Genomic DNA, 22,626 nt, shown 5'->3' on the forward strand with positions numbered 1-22,626 from the left:
CTACCATCGGGATAGAGCTAGGAAATAGGACAGAGAGCAAGGCAGCCAGACCTGGGGGGTGGGGATAGGAGGTCAACCCAGGTGGGCCCTGCCCTCTCATCTCCACAGGGGCTAGAGGCTCCCCCATCCCATACCAACCGAGGCTGGGTATCAGGAGGCACAGTCAGAAATACCAGCCAGGCCCTTGCTAGGCGGTCCCCAGGCAAGGGACCCATTCAGTAGGCAGGCTGGGCCAGGCCAGCTGAAGCTTGGCTCTCTGAGGTCACAGGTTAATAAATTATCATAACTCATCATTCTTGATACAAAAGCATATATCTGCTAATATGTTTGCTATAAACTGCCCCCTCTCCCTTCCTCCACTGGATAATATGACTTATATAAGAATTTCAGAATCAGACAAGGCCTTGGAAATACCATAAAAACCCCTCCTTTTGTAGATGGGGAGACAGGGGGCCAGAAAGAGAAGGAACAGGGTCAGCATCACACAGCCATTCATGGAGGAGCCGATCCAGGGCCCAGAGCCCTGCTCTTACGACGGCGTTCTTTTCATTTCAAAACAGGAAGTGCTGTGTGTTTTAGTCACTCCAGTGGTGGAATCTGGGGTCAAGAGCATGGGGACGATATACTGGACCAGATATGCCTGTTGGTACCCCAAATTTGACCTTGAGGGGAAAGCTGTCTGTGTGCAGATGAGACTCCACCTGTAGCTGTCCACCTGGCACACTAAAGCCGTGGGTTGGAGGACCCCAAAGTGTTAGGGAACATGGCTCAAACCTCGGCCCACTCTACTACTCACATCACAGCCAGGGGGCTGGGGGGTTAGGCCTTTGACTTCCTCTTAGCCTCCTGGTGTTGACCCTGGTTTCGGCCAGATGAGAATGGGGTAGTCTCAGACCTTGAGATGTGAACGGCGTGGGAGGGATGCTCTCCCCGCAGCCTTCCCACGGGGCCACCCAAGCTGACCAGTGTCATGTGTCTCTGTGTGCTCTCCAGGAACATCCCCGGGCTCCAAGATGGCCTTGCAGAGTTCCTTCACTTGCTGGAACGGAACAGTCCTCCAGCTCGGGCAGGCCTGCGACTTCCACCGGGACTGTGCCCAGGGAGAAGATGAGGGCCAGCTGTGCAGTGAGTAAATGGGGCTGCTTCGCCCGCCCTGCCCCACCCATGCCCACATGCCCTCCTTCCCCCACCATCAGAGGCTTGAATGACCTCCCTTATGACCAGGGCCACTTGTGTCCTTCTGGTGGCAACTTTCAAAAGCTACACAGTCTTCAAAAGACAGGGCTAAGACCCATGGTCTAGAAACAGCATATAATTAAGAACCAAGCAAGATCTTATAAGTTTTGCTCTCAATAGCCTCATGTATAGAGAAAAAGTGCAGACTAAAGCCCAACTCTAACGTGACATGAGAAGCCCTCTACGCCAGGACCTCCGTCACATTTTAAGCCTTTCTTTCATCACCCACCTGCCTCCCTCCTCCCCGCAACCTTCCATGTACCCCAGCTCCAGCCATATCAAACCACCTCTCAGCTCCCTCACACCTCCCTGGCTTTGTTTGTGTCCTATCCTTTCCCCAGAATGCCCTTTCCCATCTTAAGTCATATCTGCTCCTTCAAGACTCACCTCAAGAGTCAGTCCTTCTGGGAAGCCTCTTCTGACCATTTCCCACAAGTATAGTTGGTTCTTCTCCCTCTGGAACCCGCCCCCTGGAATCCATGCACCGTAACGTTTATTACTTTTTAACAGCTTTTTAAAGATATAATTTACATACCATACAATTCACTCGTTTGAAGTGTACGATTTAGTGTAGTCACAACTGAGCAACCATCACCACAATCTAATTTTCGAACATTTTTATCACTCCAAAAAGAAACCCCTCGCAATCTCTCCTCATGTACCTCCAATCCCTCCCCCCGACCGACCCCCTCACCCACTGCCTAGCCCTAAGTAACCACTAATCTACTTACTGTTTCTACAGATGGGCATTTCATATAAATGGAATCATATAATATGAGGTCTTTTATGATTAACTTCTTTCACTTAGCGCAATGTTTTTGAGGCCCATCCGTGCTGTAGAATATATCAGTACTTCATTCCTTTTTATCGCCAAAAAATATTTCATTGTAGGGCTGTACCACATTTTGTTGATCCATTCATCAACGGATGGGCATTTGGGTCGTTTCCACTTTTTGGCTATTATGAAAAATGCTGCTGTGAACATTCATGTATGAGGTTTTGTGTAGACAGATGTTTCATTTCTCTTGGAAACGAAATTTCCTACCTAGGAGTAGAATTGCTGGGTCGGATGGTGACTCTATATTTAACATTTGGAGGAACTTCCAAGCTGCTTTCCAGAATGGCTATACCATCTGACAGTCCCACCAGTATTGTGTAAGGATTCCCATTTCTCCATATCCTCAGCAAAACTTACTCTTTTCTGCCTTTTTTTTTTTTTTTTTTTTTTTGCGGTATGCGGGCCTCTCACTGCTGTTGCTTCTCCCGTTGTGGAGCACAGGCTCCGGACGTGCAGGCTCAGCGGCCATGGCTCACGGGCCCAGCCGTGAGAGAGCTTTTCCCGGGGATCTTGTGGGATCTTGTGGGATCATGTGGGATCTTCCCGGACCGGGGCGCGAACCCGCGTCCCCTGCATCAGCAAGCGGACTCCCAACCACTGCGCCACCAGGGAAGCCCTATCTGCCTTTTTATGTTAGCTCTCCTAGTGTGTGTGCATCCGTCACATTTCATGGAGGTGGCTTCCATGTCTCTCTCCCTCACTGTGGACAGAGTGGGCCTAGTACTCTTCCCCATACCAAGATCTCAAACGATTTCTGGCACAGCATAGGTGCTCATTGACTCTTTGTTGATCAAAATGAATAAATGGGTTGGGAAACCTGGGTTCCCTAGAGGAAGCCGGTTGCTGAGGTCGCACTGGTAGTCAAGGGCAGAGTTAGACTCCCAGCACAGTGCTCCCTCCACTTGAAGACAGTGTTCTCAGCTGCTCCCTGGCAAGGAGTAAACACTCTAGAAGTTTTTTCCAGGGAAACCACGGACACTTCTAGCACACATATATAATGAGCTAAAAAGTAAACTAGATCCTGGAGCAGGGACAAGTAACACGGCATCTGTCCCTGTAGTGCTGTAAATCCAACACAGGGGCAGGGAGTGAAACAAGGGTGTTGTGGTTGGGAAAGGATGCAGCAGCCTGGGGTGCTGTGGGACTCGGACACCCAACAAATGCCCCTCCCCTCAGATACACCGGCCCCAAGATGCTGTGACCTGCCAAATAGCTTTTAAGAAGGTAACAGTGTCCCCCAGGTCATTTGGAGGACAGATCTTCCCTTAGGGAAAGAAAGGTTTTATTTATTCCTTTTTAAATGAAACTATAAAGAAATCCATTTTTCAATTTGAAAATCGTCCTTTTTTACAAAACATTCCGATGAAGTTTTCCAATAATCATGGAATAGTGGTTGGTCAGATAAAGCTCAGGAAAGAGTTGCAGGTAAAGCCCTTTGCTTGTTCCGCACTGTTCTGCTCCTGGCTTCCTCTCGGAGCTCTCACTACACACATGGACCAAGAGGAAGCTAGGCCTGCCCATGTTGCCCTGGACAGGGACCTGTCTGTGTGTCTCTCTAGTTATTTGTCTCTGTATTATTTCCAGCAGTGCCTCTGAGCTGTGTGACTTTGTTTTGGCCTTTTTAAAGTTTTTGATACCCACTTCCCAGCTGAGACACAGGTCAGGGAGTCCATGTCCTGATTTACAACTGGGGAAATGAAAGCACAGAGAAGGTAATTGATTTGTTCAGGGTCACACAGCATGTCAGGAACAGAGCCATGATTAGAGCTTGGAGCCTGCAGGATCCAGCCCATTATTGTGGACTTAGGGCACTTTCCCACCATTTCGGGGCTTGCCATTAATGTGTTTTCAGAGCCAACTCCAAGCTTGAGGGCAGCCTGGTCCCAGTAAGGAAGGCAGGTGCCTGGAGCCCAGAAGGCTTTTCAACCACACTTGAAAAGCTGTTCTGACCAGCTGTCAGAATGACCACTCCGCCCTGAAGAACACCCCCATGGAGCTCTTTGCTACAGAAGTCGGTTGCTAGAAGGGAAGGGGAGTTCAGTTAGAAGGAGGATTCTTCCAATCTTTTGGCCACTCTGACCTTGGCAGTACTCAGCAAGTATCCTTTTCCTTTTTGGGCGCCCCACTCTCTCTGGCATTTTTGCTGTTTTCCCTACCACACTGGCTGATGTTGATTCTGGAAACCATCCCCATGAAAATAACAACAATAATAATAGTAGCAGCTAACATTATTGAGTACTTTCTATATGCCAGGAGCTGCTCCAAACACTCTTCGTGCGTTAACTTATTTCACCCTCACAGCAATCCTATGTGATGCTATTATGCCCATCTTACAGATGAGGAACCAGATTAGTCCATGATCAGACTGTTAGCCAGTGGCTGAGCAGTGATTCAGACCCAGTCTGATTCCAAAGCCCATGCTCTTAATCACCGCAAGCCAGTTTCACTTGTTTCGTGAGTTTCCAGCAGTTTCTAGCACAGCCTTCACTACATATCTACCCAGGATGAAGGGATGAGGAAAAGGCAGGGAAGGTCCAGGGCTCTTCTGGGGGATACTCAGATCATTCATCTCCACCCTCTAGGCCTCACTTTCCTCGTTTCTAATATGAATTGGAACATGATGCCCGCTGACGTGCTGACGCCCATGATGCATTAAGGGCAGTGCTCTTGACCTCACTTGGTCCTTCCCAGGTGGTCTGGAACCTGTTAGAACATTTTCTCTGAGCAGTGGTCACTTTAAGCCTGTTGGGGATGTCCAGGTCTTCTAAGGAACCCCCATGAGGGTCAGTAATCTTGAGCGAGAGTTTTCAACAAAAAACTGCCACGGCTAGAATTTGGAGGGGAAACGTAGGTTGTGTCCTGTCAACTCCCAGCCTCAGCCCCCCACATTTTCTCTAGAAGGAATTACACGCACACACTACAGCTTCATTCAGATTACCAGACGCAACCTTGTGGGACATTTCTGGCTGGGACAAGTAGGGGACCTGAAATGGAGGTGGTACCGCCCTTGCCCTTCTCCATCCGATCCATTCACACCCCGTCCTCCAAGCCCACACACCATACACCGCACACCTTCTCTTTCTAATTAAACATTGCCGATCCATGTTTACATTCCAGGATGCTGTAACCCACTGAAGGGTGTCTTCAAGGTTCCCTGTGTGTCCTGAGCAATGGCCTCAACGGCATGCAGTGCCCCAGAAAAGGGTCAGGTGGCCCCGCTTCATCCCTTGGATGGGTCATTGACTCTCTCAGTATTGCAGGCAGCTCAGTCCCCCTCCACGTACTCAATAATCTCATCGGTTTGGTGGGCATACACTTCCTATCAGGCAAAAACAGGTTTTTTTAAAAGTTTATTTCTTTATTGTAAAGTAAAACATGTTGGTTGTAAAACATTTGGAAAATCAAAAAAGTACACAGGAGAAAATAATTATTGCCCATAAGCCTCCCTCTCAGACATTCAGAGATAACCATAATATTTTGATGTATTTCTTCTAGCACTTTTCCCATGACTCTATATTTTCAAGGAAATGTATAACACATATTTATCAAAAATGTTAACAGCGGGGCTTCCCTGGTGGCGCAGTGGTTCAGAGTCCACCTGCCGATGCAGGGGATACGGGTTCGTGACCCGGTCTGGGAAGATCCCGCATGCCGCGGAGCGGCTGGGCCTGTGAGCCATGGCCGCTGAGCCTGCGCGTCTGGAGCCTGTGCTCCACAACGGGAGAGGCAACAGCAGTGAGAGGCCCGCATACCGCAAAAAAAAAAAAAAAAAAAAAAATTGTTAACAACGTTGTGAGAAGAAGTAGTGTCATCTGGCCTGGAGTTTACACTTGGCAGCTCCTGGCAGCTGGTGCTAAGGTCACATCTCTATGACTCTATCAATTTGTGTCTCTTAGAGTGGAATCAGGTGTCGTAAGTGCCAAATGTTCTGGGATTGATTGACCCACACACAGCCGATTTGGCCATCCAGCCAACAGAATAACTGGCTGCAGCCCAAGAAGGGGGTGGGTTAGAGCAGCGCTTCTCAGACATTAAGGTGCAAAGGAGTCACCTGGAGAGCATTAAAAATGCAGATTCTGATTCACTAGGTCGGGAAGTAGGAAGGAGAGACCTGAGATTCTGCACGTCTAACAGTCTCACAGGTGATGCAAATGTGACTGGTCCCTGGACCACATTTTGAGTGGCAAAGGGTTAGGAGACTGAACCCACTCCCATGTCATTCAGCAAATAAGTATTTCGGTCCTACAGTGTGCCAAGCACTGAGCAGGTGATCAAAGGGGGTGACACCTTAGACACGACACTGGGCGCCAACACTGCTCAGCAGTGGACTTCCCAGCAATTTCCCCAACCCGGCCTGATCTGCCAAGGGCTCGGTGCTGGTACCCACCCCACCATCGTCCTCAGGACTGTTCCTGCTGAGCACATGCCCTGATGTGCTTACAGTGTTGGAAATCCTCTCGGCACTCCTGCCCACCCTTCAAGGTTTTAATTGACACGTAAATTGCCCGTTGACCTAACTATTTTTGCCTACCTCGTCTCCTTTTATTCAGTCAACCAAAAAGAAAGGGGCTTCCACTCCCAGCTCACCCTGGACCCTTTGTCAAGCTGGGACAAGGACGGGCCTCCAGAAGGTGGAGAGTGCCAGTGACTTTCCTCATTCCTGTCCCAGCGGGAGGCATAGGCATTTCCGGAGAGGCAGCTGAGGGACCTGGCTCTGCCTCTAGGGCAGTGTTGGCAGTTTCAGCCTCTCCCCTGCTGCTAAGTTTCCCTGTCCCGGGTATGAGTGATCATTAATAACGCCACCGCCGCTGTATGTTTGCTCAACTCTGTTTGCAGAATGTTTCCACTCTCTCTCCCTTACTTTGTCCTCAAAACAGCCCTTCAAAATATACAGTAATCTTACCCCACTGTATAGATGAGGGAGCTGAGGCTCTGAGGAAGGAAGTGACTTACCTGAGGTCACAGAGCGGAAGGCAGTGAGGCCAGGACCAGAGCCCAGGTGTCCGGTTCTGATGAGGTACCAACACCCATAAGTCAGGCTAAGTTCTCTGCCTCTACCTCCTAAAAGGGTAAGGAGGGAATGATACACTGTGCAGGACCCAGCTCAGCCCTGCCTCTTCCTTCTACCAGGGGCCCATTGCCTGCTAGAATCTTCCATCACGGTATTCAGTTTAAAGCATATGTGTGAAGGACGCTTTGTGGAAGGTCACTTCCAGCTACCAGTTAGTTTTTGCTAAAGAAGTGAATGTGAGATCCCTTGAGGGGGGCATAAAAAATAAAATAGATCTCCTTAGTTTTTGGATTTTTAATCAGGGGAACATGCGGCGCTTGCGGGGGGGATGATTTCTTCAGGGGGGTATAAATGGGAAGAGATGCTCAAAGTCAGTGACAGCCTGTTTTAATTTATAATTCTGCCTCTGTGTGAAATGCACAGAGAATCAGGGAGAAATGAGTAATAATTCACTAAGGTGCTGTCACAGCCAGGAAGCGGTAGGGCCGTCTTTGTCAGCCTGCTGTTGCCAAGAAGGCTGAGACAGAGGAAGGACACTGAGAGCGGTGGGTCCGGCTCGAGAGCTGCTGTGTGGAGACAGGCCTGGCCGGGGCTGTTGGGTACTATCAGGGTAGCCGCCTGGAATGGCCCACTGGCTCCTCGGGGCTGAGAGCCTTCCCTGCAGCCATTCTCCAAGTAAACTGGAGCAAGGGAGCTCTCTCTACCCCTCTCCTCCTGTCCTCCTCCTTCTGTGGGCAGTGGGGAAATATATGGTGTATAGAACTGACTGTGACCTCTTTAATGGGACCCGAGGTCGGGCTGATGTAGGGAAAAGCGTTAACAGGGCCCTTTATGCTGAGCCAACAGATGATATAAAGAGGCCCCAGGGACTGGGATTGCTTGGTCAGGATAGGCTCGGTTATGCGGCAGTAATAAACCATCTCCAGATTTCCGTGGCCTAACATAACATTTACGGCACCTGTCCACTAAGCGTTGGGGTGGGAGGGGCCTCTACTCCTTGGGATCTCTCGTGCTGGCAGAAACGCCGCCATCATGCAGCAGCACCAGGAACGAGAACTCTCCTTGGCTGCTTTAGCAGAAGAGAGAGTCTGAAAATGACACCAGGGCTTTTCACAGCCTCAATCCACAGGAGATGCACAACACTTCCACTCACGTGTCATTGGCCAGAACTAGCCATGTGGCTTCACTTAACTGCAAGGGGGTTGGGAAATAAAGGTGAGCAAATAGATAGTTTTGAGCAATATGTGTCTCTGCACGCAGGGGTGATTTGAGGGACCCAAACCAACCAACCCCCAGCCAACACTACCACTGCCACCACCACACTCTGATCATTGTGCCATTAGAAATGCCTTTCAGTGAGTTATACACTGGCTTTTCTAGGATCATGTTCATGGTGGATCTGTATAAAGAGCACAGAATTTAAAAGCAGAAGAGCTGGGTTCAAATCCCAGCTGGGTTACCTGTCGGCTGTGTGACCTTGGTCAGGTTGCTTAACATCTCTGAGCCTCTGCTTTTTCATATATAAAACTGGGTTAGCAATACCCCATATTATTATTTTTTGAAGATCAGAAAAGTATAAACCAGCACACGTACAAGTTAGGGATTGGGCTTCTCTTCACTATGAGCATGATTAGACATTGAGGGTCTGGCTGGGGAGCTATCATTAACGAGGATGGTCATGCCTGGCTAACTTTACTTGCTGTTGGCATATTTTGCCTTTAGCAGTCCTGGAAATGACTGTACCCCTGTGCTCTCCCTGAAGGTAAACTCCCTGCTGGTTTTTACTGCAACTTCGAGGATGGATTCTGTGGCTGGACCCAAAGCTCACTGTCACCCCACACGCCCCAGTGGCAAGTCAGGACCTTAAAGGATGCCCGGTTCCCGGACCACCAAGGTACCACCCTCTCTTCCCTTCCCCTGGTGCTCACCTGGCCAGACAATAGACTTGGGGTACCACCCCAGAGGCACTGGACCTCCCCCAAGGACCTGCCCTGGGGTACACCTACACAATTCCCTCTTCACACTCTCTTGAGCATTAGAATGATTGAATCAAGCCAAGGCTAATGTCACCTTTTGATCCTTAAAATGAGAACTTTGATCAAGGATTAGCTGGAAGATAAGAATAAAAGCAGCAATAATAATAATCCATTCATCTGACAAGTGTTTGTTGAAACCTATTACGCATCAGGAACAGAAATCCTTGAGAGATAAGGAAAACTGTAGCCCTCTTTATGACCGGGGAGGCTAAGGCTCAGGTAGGCCGTTGCGTCATTTGCCCCAGAACTGTGCCCTGGGAACCTTGCCCCATATCTAGACCATTGCCTGCGGCCCGCCTTCCTCGGTCATACCCCCCCAACCCCGCATCCAGCTGCCCCTGGCAACTCCCACCCTCCCCTCATTAGAGTCCCTGCTTGACTGCCAGAGGGGCAGAGGGCCTCCACACACCCAAGAGATGCCACCCATGCTGGGCTGGGCTGACTCCACGCCCGGAGGAACTGGCCTCGGGATCAGAGGAGGTCTGTGAGGCCAGCATATCTCCAAGAGCTGGGCAACTGGAGAGGCCAGACCACCCAGCCATGGGCCTATCCTAGGTCTGTACACAACTGCTAGGGCTGAGCAGGCCCTGGGGCCCACTTCTCTGCAGGATGGCGGGCAGGGGCGTCTCTCTCCCTTCCCCTCCCCTGTATCTACCTGCTCTTTGTGGAGCTAGAGTCCCTTGTACCAAAATTTCTCTCTTTCCAAGCAACGATCATACATCCTACAGATTCCTTTAAGGATTCATAATAATGATAAATGTGAGAGAAGACAATGTCCAGATCAACCACTGAGGGTCTCAGAGCCCGTGCAGTCCTGTCCTCGGTCCCCAGAGCTGGCTGCCTCTAGTGAGTTGGCTTTGGGCCCCATTAAAACGGAGGCTGAGTCATGGCACCACAGGGGAGCGCTGCAGGGCCCTCCCCAGACGTAGAGGCCAAGAGCGCCTGCTTCTCCTCCCGGCCTCCTCACCGCTCTGTTGAATACCTCTAGTGACAGGGCTCTCACTGCCTCCAAAAGTAGCCCTTTCCATTGTTTAACAGGTCAGAATCAAACACCGCTTTTCTTCGTCGAGCCCCACCCCTCTGTAAATTCTACTCATTGGCCCTGATTTCTGTCTCCTGGAAGCCCACAGAACTGGACTACACCCTCTCCCACAGAGGCAGCCCTTCAGATATTTGAAGACAACCATCATGACCTACCGACCACGAAAGGCCTTTTCTCTCCAGGGTCACATGACCCCAGCCACTTGATGTCTCCTCAAGGATGGGCAGGGTGCTTTCTAAGATTTCTGGCCTGGCCTAGTTACTCAGCTCTGGACCCACCTGAATTTGTTACTTGGTAGTAACTCTATAAAGACTTTGCTAAGAGAGAAAAATAGAAATGAAGGACTGAGTTCCTACTTGGGGTTCTCTGAGGCCCCTAAAAAGTCGTGAGCTCACTCTGGCCCCATCTCCATAGCACCTACCAGCTACAAAATACTCCTGGAGGTTTGCAGATGCTTCTTCCCACCACCACGTGGGGCTGGGGCTCATGTTCTGCCAGGTTTTCAGGCAGGTCAGTGCTTAGAAAACAATAAGTGAGTCTTCCTGGTCAGGGCATGGGGCACAGGATGACCTGGGCTCCGGAGAGGGGAGAAGACAGTGAAGGTTTAGAGACCATTGGAGGGCAAAGCGCTGGCATGACTGGATACGGGGGGCAGGGGTGGGCCTGGGGGAGTCCAGCATACTTCAGGCAGCTCCCGGGCTAGGGGCTGAAGCTGGTGACCTTGGGAGATCAAGGACGCAGTAACCCAGGTGTATGGTGCTGGGGCATTGCAGGCCATTTGGAATGAAGACCTTTGCATGAGCTAAGTTTTGTAGACAGTGGTCAGCAGGCTGTCTTCTCCATTAGAGGCCGCAGAAAACCTGTATCCTTAGAGATGTCCTGAGGCTAGAGAAGCATGGTGCAGGGCCCATTAACCCTGCACCCCGAGGCCCTTCAGTGTGCGAGGTTGGTGCGTCTTTGACTCTTTTCCTCTCTGCCCAGGCCACGCCCTGTTGCTCAGCACCACCGATGCCCCCACCTCTGAAAGTGCTACGGTGACCAGCGCTACGTTTCCTGCACCGATGAAGAACTCTCCATGCGAGGCAAGTCTCACTGTTCCTCTAGTTCTCTGCCTTCTCCTCCCACCTCTGGGCACTTCCAGATGAACCCACACAGATGAGCAAAGTAGCCTGACGGTCGGGCTGCTTGTTCTCTTGCAGGAGGACAAGAGGGCCATTTGAGCCAACTTCTAGGCAGACAGTACCCACCAACGTGGTAAAGTCCCATCTGCAGAGAATCTTACCTTAAACACCATACTCAGCTTCACTGAACTATTTGCAATAGGACCTTGATTTAAACAAAACCAAAAAGTATTTCCAAGGCACAGCAGGGGAGGGTAACAGCGACTTGCTACAGAATCCTTTTTAAAAATGTCAATCTCTTATAATACATTTTAAATATTATAGAACATCAAAACTTTGACTTACATAAATTTCTCTAAGGCATCAATGGCATTCAGTGAGGTACCTCCAGAGCCACTTAACCAAATGATTCGTGTAGCTGTTACCTCTTTAATGTGAAGACTGAAGGTGCCATGATTCTTAACACAAGGTCACATTCTCTAGGGACCAGGAGATGTGCTAGACCCCAGCAGGGCCCAGTGATTAAGCTCGTGGACTCTGGAATCAACTACCTAAGTCCAAGTCAGGTTCCATCACTGACTGGCTGTACAATTTGTTTGATCAGCTAATAACCTCTCAGGACCACAGTTTCCCCACCTGGAAAGTAGAGACAATAAGAGTGCCTACCCCAAGGAGGGGAGGCTTAAATGGGTTAATATATGTAAAGGGCTTATCACAAGGTCTGGCACAACGTAGGTACTACAATAGTTAACCAACAGTCTCTGGTACCCTGTATAATTATGCAAAGGAGAAAGGGAGAGAGGAAGAGGACTTAGCCAAAAACCTGCCTCCATGCTCTTGGAGAGCCGGGCCATGCCTGTGCTTCTCTGCACTCCCACCAAGCACTGCGTCAACGCCTTGCACACAGTAGAAAGCCAGCACAGAGTTTACATTCGTCTGTCCTCTCTTTCTGGAAACTCATAGGTGAAACACCTTTCTGGCTTCATTTCAGGAAAAGCTCTGTGCCCTTGGAGCAATTTGTTCCCTTTGAAACAGTGGGCATTGTGAAACCGACTAGATTCGCTTCCCCTCTGAGGGGCTGCCGGCAATCCCAGGCAGGTGGGGCTTTGACCAGCAGAGATGCAGGAAAGAGCCTCCCCCTGCTTAGGGGTACAGGCAAATTCAAGCCCTCCAGGCTTTTTGTGAAATAAAAACCCACAAACATAAAAAAAAAGAATGGAAGAGATGTATCAATGATTTTTTTTTTAAATCAGAAGAATGGTCAGATTAAATCTCAGGCTTTACCCAGTAGGCAAATAGGGGTTCATGATGTGTAGTTTGTAGCAGCCTTACTCCTGGTTCAATTTTATAACTACGTTTGCCCCATCTTCCTTACCCTCTCCTAGTTTATGTTATCTGACTAGGTTTTGTGTATCTCTGTGAGCCACCTTAAATCCTTTCTTGAAGAAGTCAGGGCACAAATAAATAAAGTCATTATGTTAAATTGTATTTGAGAAACCACGCTTTCTGGTGCAGATGATGGAATTACTCAGTCATCATTGATATTTCTCGGGTGCCACAGAGCAGCACCTAGAAAGGGAGCTTCTTAAGAGGAGATCTAAATGAGGAGAGTTGGTTGGCCCATCTGAGAGGTGAGGGGGATCCTTAAAAGCATTTCATCTTTAAATTTATTCTTCACTGGATTTAATATGAGGCTGATTTCAGAAAAAGAAATGTCAAGGTAAAACTGGTATTTTTCTAATACTTCATCATTTCCCTAATAACCTTTGGGTTGATCAATAGCTTCAACAGGTGTTTTGTTTTACTGGCCTGTTCTATTATTCCTCCAGTCACATTTGCTCTGGGCGGTTTCCGCTATTTCCTGCCCTTTTCCAGAACTTGGCTCAGCACAAGGAGTGAAGGGAAAGCAATGAGTCCAGTCTGCGATCAGCTCAGTTATTTCGCATTCGGGTTTCAGACTATTCATCTCAGGCTGATGGGTCTTTGAATTCCCAACGTTGGGGGAAATGTTTTCATCAGAAAAATAAATGACCAAGATAGAAATATGCATTTCCAGGTTCGTAAGCCCTGCCATCTATTTCACTCGAATCCTAAATGCCGAAGGCAGGAAGTTGATTTCCATCTCTCTGGCTGGCTGAATGTCAGCGACGGGGAAACGGATGTTGCATTGCTGTGTGAGACTGTGTGAGGTTAACCCCTCAGCCCTAAAGAGGCCTCCGATGGCTGTGGGGCCCTAGTGCAGGAAGGCGGACACCGGATAGAGCCAGGGGTGAAGGTCTCTGATGAGGGGCGAGCCCACGGGAGCAGGCGGCCGGCTGAGCTGAGCTCCAGGCTGACACCCACCACTGAGCATCTTCTCTAAACCCTAACAGTCCTGGTCCATGGCCTCCAGGGAGCTGAAGTAATTGCAGAATAGCTCAAAATACCCCAAGAAACCCCACAGTCGTCAGTGGGTTCCATAGGGGAATTGGTGTCGCCTTCGATGCCTTTCCTTGGAAATCTAGCTGTAAGCGGACTAGTAGGCCTAGGTTTCTCCAGCTGTGGTCACTTGGAAAACATGACAAATGCAGATTCTTGGGACCCACCCCAGACTTCCTGAATGACGTACCTGACAGGGGCCCGGGGATCTGCATTTTCAAACCCCACACTTGGTGATTTAGGTGAGACTTAAGAGCGACTGGCCATAGGCGTCCTTGCCAGTTGTGACCGAAATTCATTCTGAGCTCACGCTGAGAGTTGTCCTCCATTACCTGGGACTCCAAAGAATGTGCTGTGATTTGCCTTTTAGAAAGATGAGTCACAGAAGGGGGCAGAAATGACAGGGCGGGGGACAGACGTGGTGGAGACAGAAGGGGCTGGGAGAGCACCTCTCAGAGCCCGTGTGGAGCCGGGTCAGGTGCCCACCGAGAACGGAGACAGAGCCAGGGTGTGTCTTTGTGCCAGCCAGCTTGCAGAGCACTCAGAAGCCTTCCAGCTCCGGCCTCCTCCCTCCAGACCCCTGCAGCACCGCAGCCAGCCGCCCCTCTCCACCGTCTGCTCTCGGTGCACACGCTGCGTCCACCCCGGCCTGCACGCTTGCACGAGGGGCTTGAATATTTAAAGACTTCCGCCCAGCCCTGCCCCGCCCACCTACCACCAGCTATTCCCTGCGGGAAAGTGAGGCACCACTTATGATATATTCCGATTTTATTTTATTTTTATTTTGCTGAGCTCCAGTTCAATTAATTAAAGTTGCCTCTGGGGAGGGGAGCCTCACGGTGGCTTTCCTGCACTCGCTTGCTGTCAGAACTGCTGGCCTCCGCTGTGGCTGGGAGACACACTGGGATGTGTTTAGCATTGCAGCTGCTGGTAATAAGAAGGACGGGAGAGTGGCAGAGGCCGTCTCCACCCCTCCCCTGCCTTTCACACATCCTAGAAGCCCGAATGTCTCAACAAGCCCAGTGTGGCTTGAAGTTCTATTTTATTTGAATAGCCTGCCTGTGACTAGAATAGTTTATGCCATGTTCTCAGGACAGAACAAGGCTGGGGGGGCGGGCGGGGAAATGGGCTTCCCTCAATCTCCTCCCCCCTCCAAAACATGGAAGTAGTTTTTCATCTATGAGCTGCAGGAATGAAAGGGACACAGGAAGCGGCACGTGAGCCACTTAATTTGTGGTGACAGCCTAGGGCAGGCCAATTCCTGGCTACTGGTCTTCTGATCTTGCCAAAGCTGCAGCCGCCTCTGAGCTCTCCCTGCACACGCGTGCGAACACGCAGGCACACACACGCTAGGGCTGGCGCACGGCCGGTCCTTTCTACTCCTGGCATCAGCCCTGTGGTGATAAAAGCTTTCATTAGCGGCTAGGAGCTGCTGAGATGGGAGCAGAAGGCGACCAGAGGGCCTCCTCCATGTCGGCATAAGCTATCTGGCCTGCAGGGAAGGAGACCTCAGCTCCGTGTCATTAAAACCAGCAAATGTGGCCAGAGGAACATGAGAGAGGAGGCTGGCATCTGGAATTGCCTTCTGCCACCTGTTAAGTTCTGCTCAAAGGCCCGCTGAGGAGGAGCCTGCTACGCAGGCAGGGCCCCCAAGGCTGGAGGCGAGGGAGTTGTTCAGCGAATTGCACTCTGGTTGATTTTGTAAGGCTTTCCAGGCTGCTGGTGACCATTCCTGGACACAGGGCCCATCCTTTCCCAGGGATTTGGCTGGTGGGGCATTCTCCAGCATCTCGGTGTAACCCACAGTGAGTGTCATGGCTGTGCTGATGGGGCTTGGTCAAGCTGGCCTCACTCCCTCCCCATGGGCAGACAAACAGGACTTCCAGATAGGAAGAAGACAGGAACTTCGTGACTCCTGTGTTTTAACAGTTTATTAAATTCAATAGCAAAATCCCCCTTGGAAAGGCAAAAAAAGGAGAATAAGAGTAACAATAATTCCTCTAGGATGGCTTGAGGTAGAAAAAAATGCAAAACCTGAATGGCTCTTCCTTTGTCAGCCCCACCAAACCCTCAACAAGCAGGAGCTAAAGATGCTAAGAATATTCTATGCAGCTCACTTTCTGGAGTAGATCCTAGGTGTCAGGGGCTGCCCCGCCCGTGATCTGGGTCAGGGTTCATGCAGGGCTGCCCAGGGGATGGAGCGTTCCATCTGTTCAGGACAGGAAAGAAATGTACCCAGAGCTGCACAGCCAGTACATACAAAATCAGGATCAAACTCAGGCCTTATGACTTCAAGCCTTGTGCTCTTTCTGTCACATTGCCCTGTCCCCGGCAATGGTGGTACCTTCTCAGTTTCTGGGGAGTTGATGTGGGCCTCAGAAGCATCCCTGAGGACTGGCATGGCTCTCACCTAACCCAGAGCCCTCACCCTACCTCACCATAGATTCCTCATCTCCAGAGGCAGGAAAGGAATTCATACCATTTTGTAGCAGACTAGTTACCCACTTTGCCTCTCCTCAAGCTGGGACTAGTTGCTGGGTCTAATTCCTGAGCAACCGAGGCGACACTGCCACTCACCTTGTATGTGCCTTGTTCTCAGCCCCACGTGCTCTCACTTATTTTAGCAAATCAGGAAGGAGAAGCTACCCCAAGGGGCTTCACGAGCTTGATCCCGAGTAAGGCTGTCATTTCCTGGATTCATTCAACATTCTTCCTAGAACATGAGCCCACCTGGGGAGAAGCAAACTTCAGCCTTCCCTTCTCCCTACTTACCGTCCTCCCCTGTGTCTCAGCTGAGTGCTGACTGGGGGAAGAGCAAGCAGTTTCTTCCAGAGTCCACCTAGGACAGCCTCTGCCTTGTGTGGCCAAGCAATGCTGCACAAACACTTTGTGGTGGCTGCAGAAACCCTCTTTGTAAACAGTTAGGGCTCAATGCCAAGCTAGGGGGGATTCTGGGGCAACACCATGCCTAGCTCCCCTCCCACGAGCCTGAGCACCTTTGCACGGTGTTTGAGGTCTGGATATCCAGCTCCCATCTCATCTAATGCTGTGACATCCACTGCAGTGACAGAACGCTCACCGACTCACAGGCAAGTCCCGCTCGTCTTCGGACAGCTCCAGGCTTCAGTGTTTGCTTAAATCAAGAGCGAATCCAGCTAGATTTGCCAGGGCTTGCTTTTGCACCCTCTACTCTCTGCACCCCTCCTCTTCGGCTTCGAGGAGCCTTGAAGAAGCAGGGATAGAACTCCATGCTTCCTGTGCGACATCCCGCTGGGCTGTCCATCTCTGTCCAGGACGTCATGGTGGGCCCAGCAGGAAGCACAGGGCCCCTCTGGCTCCCGTGTGGTGATGCTGACATCTCAAGCAAGTCAGAGCAGCGCGGTGGCCCCAGGCAGCTGCCTCCCCCGCTGCCCCATGGCCCGAGAGTTGTGACATCTCCCATGTCCAGAGGAACCCAGCTGGTCATTCGGGGTCAGGACAAAAGGAGCATCACCAAGGCAGTGTGACGTGATAGGAGAAGCAGCACCTGGAGGTCATTCAGACCTTGGTGGAATCCTGCCACTTTCTAGCAGGGTGACCTTGTGCAAACACCTCACTCTTCTCAGCTTCAGTATCCTCTGCAGGGCTGTTGGGAGAAACAAGTAGCCAAGATAGAAGAGTGCCCGGCCCGGATCTGGACACATGGTAGATGCTTAATAAGTGTGGTTTCTGCTCCTCCACTGCTGCTATTACTATTATTACCTTTTTTTTTTTTTTTTTTTTTTTTGCGGTACGTGGGCCTCTCACTTTTGTGGCCTCTCCCGTTGCGGAGCACAGGCTCCGGCCGCGCAGGCCCAGCGGCCATGGCTCACGGGCCCAGCCGCTCCGCAGCATGTGGGATCCTCCCGGACCGGTGCACGAACCCGTGTCCCCTGCATCGGCAGGCGGACTCTCAACCACTGCGCCACCAGGGAAGCCCTACTATTATTACTTTTGTGATGAGTCCAAGGTCAAAGGCCAGAGCCTGCCCTATCCTGAATCTGGAGAACTTGGTCAGGGGTGGCACCCTCAGGACGAGATACATGGCAGCTGCCAGGATGGGACCAGAAAGGCAGCGTGGAACTTGGCTGGGTTCGATGGGCGCACAGATGCCTGGTGAGAGGACTGAGGAAGGGAGGGGCACAGAGGGTCCTCACTCAGGCGGGGAGCCAGCGAGTATTCATTTCAAACACACCATGTGACCAGCCGTGCAGGAGACAGACCGCAGGAATCTGGGAACTTTTTAGTGTTTATTCAGCAGAAAAGTTAAGAACACTTACTTTCAGTATGACAGGTCCTGGTCTCCAAGTTACTTATGAACCACGTGGCTATGTTACATTAAAAAGCAAGCCAAAATTCTTAAATAGAGCCCTCAAACACCCTAAATCTTTGTACTCCTAGGAGAAAGAAACCTTCCCTTAGTCTGGGGCTAAGGGAGGGACCCTTAATAACTGTAGAGTAACTAAAGGAGTACGGTAGCCCCCCCTTATCAATGGAGGATACGTTCCAAGACCCCCAGTGGATGCCTGAAACCACAGATAGTACCAAACCCCATATACACTATGTTTTATCCTGTACTGACACGTGGGTAGTGTATACAGCATGGATACACTGGCCAAAAGGATGATTCATGTCCCAGGCGCGACAGAGCGGGTCAGCAGGAGATTTCATCATTTTGTTCTGCTACTCAGAACGGTGCAGAATTTAAAACTTATGAATTGTTTATTTCTGGAATTTTCCATTTCATATTTTTGGACTGCAGTTGACCTTAGGTAACTGAAACTACAGAAAGGGAAACAGCTGATTAAGGGGACTACTATATTTTTTAAATAGTGATCCCCTCCTGTGTGTCTGGCACTGTGCTAAGCATCTCACTTGCGTTATCTTATTAACAAAACAGACTTGTGAGGAATTGTTACCCCCATTTACTGATGCAGAATCTGGGGCTTCAAAAGCTTAAGTAACTTACTAGTCACCCTTGCTAGTGAAAGGCAGAGCCAGGATTCAAAACAGGTCTGTCCAACTCCAAAGCCAATCCTGCAAACACCCTAAGGTCACTGGACTAGACTTAGGTCACTCAAGTCAGTCAGTCTCCCTAATTGGGAATAAAACTGCCTGTGTTACTTGCTCGAGGATCAGATGAAAATAGGAAAGCTCTTTGCAATCTCTACAATATTTTATGAATGGCAGAAATTATTATTATCCCTCTTCTTACTCTGCATAGGCGTGAAGAAGCCACTGCTGACATAAATTCAGACGTTCTTATTTCTCCTCTGGGTCAATTAGCAACATGCAGACAGCTTGGGAGCATTCTTTTGCACAGTTCCTAGTATTAGCACCGGGGGGATGTGCCCAATGAACCTGCTTCATCATAATTAATTAATTAATCGTGCAGCTTCTCAATCGTGAGTATAACCTTGATCCAGGATAAGCGCAAACAAGGAGACTCCTCATCGATTCTCAAGGGTCCAACCAATATAGCCCTACTGAGATTTGGAGTCCAAATAATTCTTACCTCAGTACCTAGAGCTGGGAAGCCACTGGAACCTAGCATTCTGTCACCACTTACTGTAATGTGGTTGATGCTGCCAGAACACGTGCTAATGGGCTAAAGTAATCAACAGCCATTGTAATTACAGTCAGACATAATTAATTTAATACCTTTGAGTCATTCAAACTTAATACCTCAGCCATTACATGATGAAACTGAGGCATAGAAGAATTACTGTCAAGGCTCGTGGGTGTGAATAAAGTCCTCCTGGGCACTTGGCAGAGATTTGGGTCCGATTCCAAGTCCACCTGTTCATCATACGCCCCCTTGTGGCTCCCACTAGTGGTGATCATTATAACACGTTCGTGTGGTCCACATGCACGGGCCAACCTGTTGAAAGCACACTCTCCCCAGCTGTCAGGGCATAAACACTCCCCAGGCGGCTTTGCGACTTGCAGATACTCTCGTGCCTGGAGTCCATTCTCTTTCTGATGGCTGTTCATGAAGGTTGTAGGAATTTCATTTCACAGAGTCAATCCTGTTCCCCAGCTAAAGGATTTCAAAGCTGTTTCTCAGCATCATCTCTATCACCTACAGAGAAACTGAGGCACAGAGGAGGTTGTTTGCCCAAGATCACCTCATTACAATGTAACTCAAAAGAAAATATTGTTTCCTTCCCACAAGACTGGAAAGATAATTCTATAGGGAACCTGGAATATAAAACACTGGGCTGAAATTTTTAATACAGCATCCTTCATCCTGTCCTATTCTGCTTTTTGTGAGCTGTTTATCTCTGTCGTTGTTCCCTACCTGCTTTTTCCAATACAGGAAGAGGAACTAACATTGATAAATGTATCTGGTAAACTGGGCACTGGGCTCACATAATCCTATTAAAGTCTCCTAGTGACTCTATAAGGAGAGTACGGTTGGCCCCATTTCACAAATGAAGACTGAGGCCCTGAGATATTATGTCATAAATAAAGACAGAAATGTTCTTTCTGATTCCAGAGCCACAGCATGACCCCACTTCATTCCCCCAGAAGCTCCCACCTTCCCTTGGTCTTCCTTGCAAAACCCACAGTTCAGGCCAGAGAACCTGATCCTCCCCAAAGCAGTGAAAAGACAGCATTCTCTTCTCCCACTTTCCAATGATATCGGAATCCTCCCTTGATGCCTTTTTTAATGCAGTGTTTATTGTTTTTTCTGATTACAGAAACGCTCTGCATTCATTGTAGAACATTAGGAAAAACTAAAGAAGAAAATTGAAATTGCCCAGTTTTACCCTCCAAAGATAACCCCTGTTACCATGTTTGTAAATTTCTTTCCAGGCAGATAAATGTAGATTTGAGCAGAGGGATAGATAGATAAAGGGTTTATACAAATTTGGTATCATACCGTATAAGCATTTTGTGTCTTCTTCATTACTTAATATTGTATTTTCCTAGATCAATATCATTCTTCATAAATATGATTTTACCCTAAATTTATTCATTTTGTTCTAGTTATCAAAAGTAATGGATGTTCATTGTAAAAAATTTAGAAAAGAAAGAAAATACCAAAGAAGGAAAAAAATACCCGTAACTTCGTAACTTCACCAGCCAGGTCCAACAAATATATAATCTTCATTGCTTTTCTTGCTGTGTTTTTGCAAAGGGGACATGTGGATGTCCCTGGCTGGGTGTTCTATGGCTTCAGTGTGATGCCTGAGAAAGAAGGAAAGACATGGGGTGCTGTTTTCAGAAAGGATCTCAATGTTTTAAGTCTCTTACATGGCCAGGAATCCTTATGCCTCCGTAACTGCAAGTATTTCCCAGCATATTTTATTTGCTTGTTATCAGAAATCTGCATCTGGCCTGCTTCTTGCTGAGTTGGGTTGATTTTTCATTAGGCTATTTATAGCTAGAGAGTTGGTGTTTATTTTTTCTGGGTGAATTAGAAGATGGTGTACAAAACACTGGGTTTTGCAGTGAATCAGTACTCTCAGTTAAAATTAATAAGACCATATTGAAACCAAGGACCTCTTAAAATTACAAATTCAACCAAGGGAGAAAGGGGGGTGGTGGGAGGAATTGGGAGATTGGGATTGACATATACACACTATTGATACTATGTATAAAATAGATAACTAATGAGAACATACTGTATAGCACAGGGAACTCTACTTAATGCACTGTGGTGACCTAAATGGGAAGGAAAAAGAGGGGAAATACATATATGCATAGCTGATTCACTTTGCTGTGCAGTAGAAACTGACACAACATTGTAAAGCAGCTATACTCCGATAAAAATTAATTAAAAAAAATAAAATTACAAGTTCACACCCAGAATTAACAGCCCTGTTGCATCTTAGATTGGGAAGAAGCTTTAGCCTCCATTCAAAGCTTGGATGTCCTTGACGACATCCCTAATCCTGGCCATCCAGTGAGTGCTGGGTGACCCATAGTGTGGGGAATATCGAAGGAGTACCCACCCCACCGCCACAAACAAGCTCATTTCTGAGCATCTCAGTCTGTTAAAATGTGTTTTCTTCTGTTTAAGTGAAATACGCACTAGAACATCCATTCTTGGTTTTGTCTCTACTGCTAGAATACATGCAGCCCTTCAGAAATTCAAAGAAACGTAGCACCTCCCCTTCATAGCATTTCCTATATTTGGGGGTGCTGCCTGCTAGTAGACATTATTTGATACCATTGAGTCTCTTTTGTCCAACTTCAGCCTAAATTCCATACTGATTTTTTTTTAATTGGTTCAAGAGAAACTTGTGAAGTTGCCACAAGATATGCATAGCAAACAGGGGGCATATTCTAGACATAAAATTGCAGTCATTACCTCTGGAGGAGGAAAGGGCCGTGAGAGAAATAATAGCATTAGGCCTGGCCACGAGGCTGCTCCTGCTTTGCATACAGAACTTTAATTAATAAAATGACAAACACTGGTAGCACATAATTGGAAAGTCTATTGGGCCCCACCAAGAGGGAGGGAAAAATGGCCCAGAAAGGGCAGGCTGGGGCCAGAAAATACAATTGCTGGTGGCGTGCTCCTGGCGTTGTCTCTTTTCACTTGTCTCATTTGTTGTCTGCATGTAAAAGGGTTTATTAGTCAAAAGCTGTCACTTATGATCTATATCTATTAGAATGGGTCTAGAAAGGATCAAAAATTTTATTGTTACAGGCTCCGACAAGTGTTACTTCCCACAAATATTATGTAGGATTTGTATAAGATTTCCCATATTTGTGTGAATACATTTGAGGTACACCACACACACACACACACACACACACACACACACACACACGTATTTGTGACTATTAATTGTCTGGCAGAGGCAGAAACAAAGGTTGTAAATGGTTTAAAATGCACTATCTCGGTAATTCCCCCAATATGAAGATGCTTCTATGATAAGATCTTATTAAAA

At 48.7% G+C, this 22,626-nt stretch overlaps 1 protein-coding gene across 1 annotated transcript in view; it reads left to right on the plus strand.

Moving 5' to 3' along the window:
- ALK (ALK receptor tyrosine kinase) overlaps positions 1-22,626 on the plus strand; it is a 728,753-nt gene that overhangs the window by 599,517 nt on the left and 106,610 nt on the right. The window contains exons 7-9 of the mRNA XM_060027602.1: positions 994-1,125; positions 8,848-8,979; positions 11,145-11,245. Of these exons, the coding sequence (XP_059883585.1) occupies positions 994-1,125; positions 8,848-8,979; positions 11,145-11,245 (365 nt within the window). The remainder of the gene's footprint in view (positions 1-993; positions 1,126-8,847; positions 8,980-11,144; positions 11,246-22,626) is intronic.

This window comes from Delphinus delphis, chromosome 12 (assembly GCF_949987515.2).
Source record: "Delphinus delphis chromosome 12, mDelDel1.2, whole genome shotgun sequence".
Classification (NCBI taxonomy): domain Eukaryota; kingdom Metazoa; phylum Chordata; class Mammalia; order Artiodactyla; family Delphinidae; genus Delphinus; species Delphinus delphis.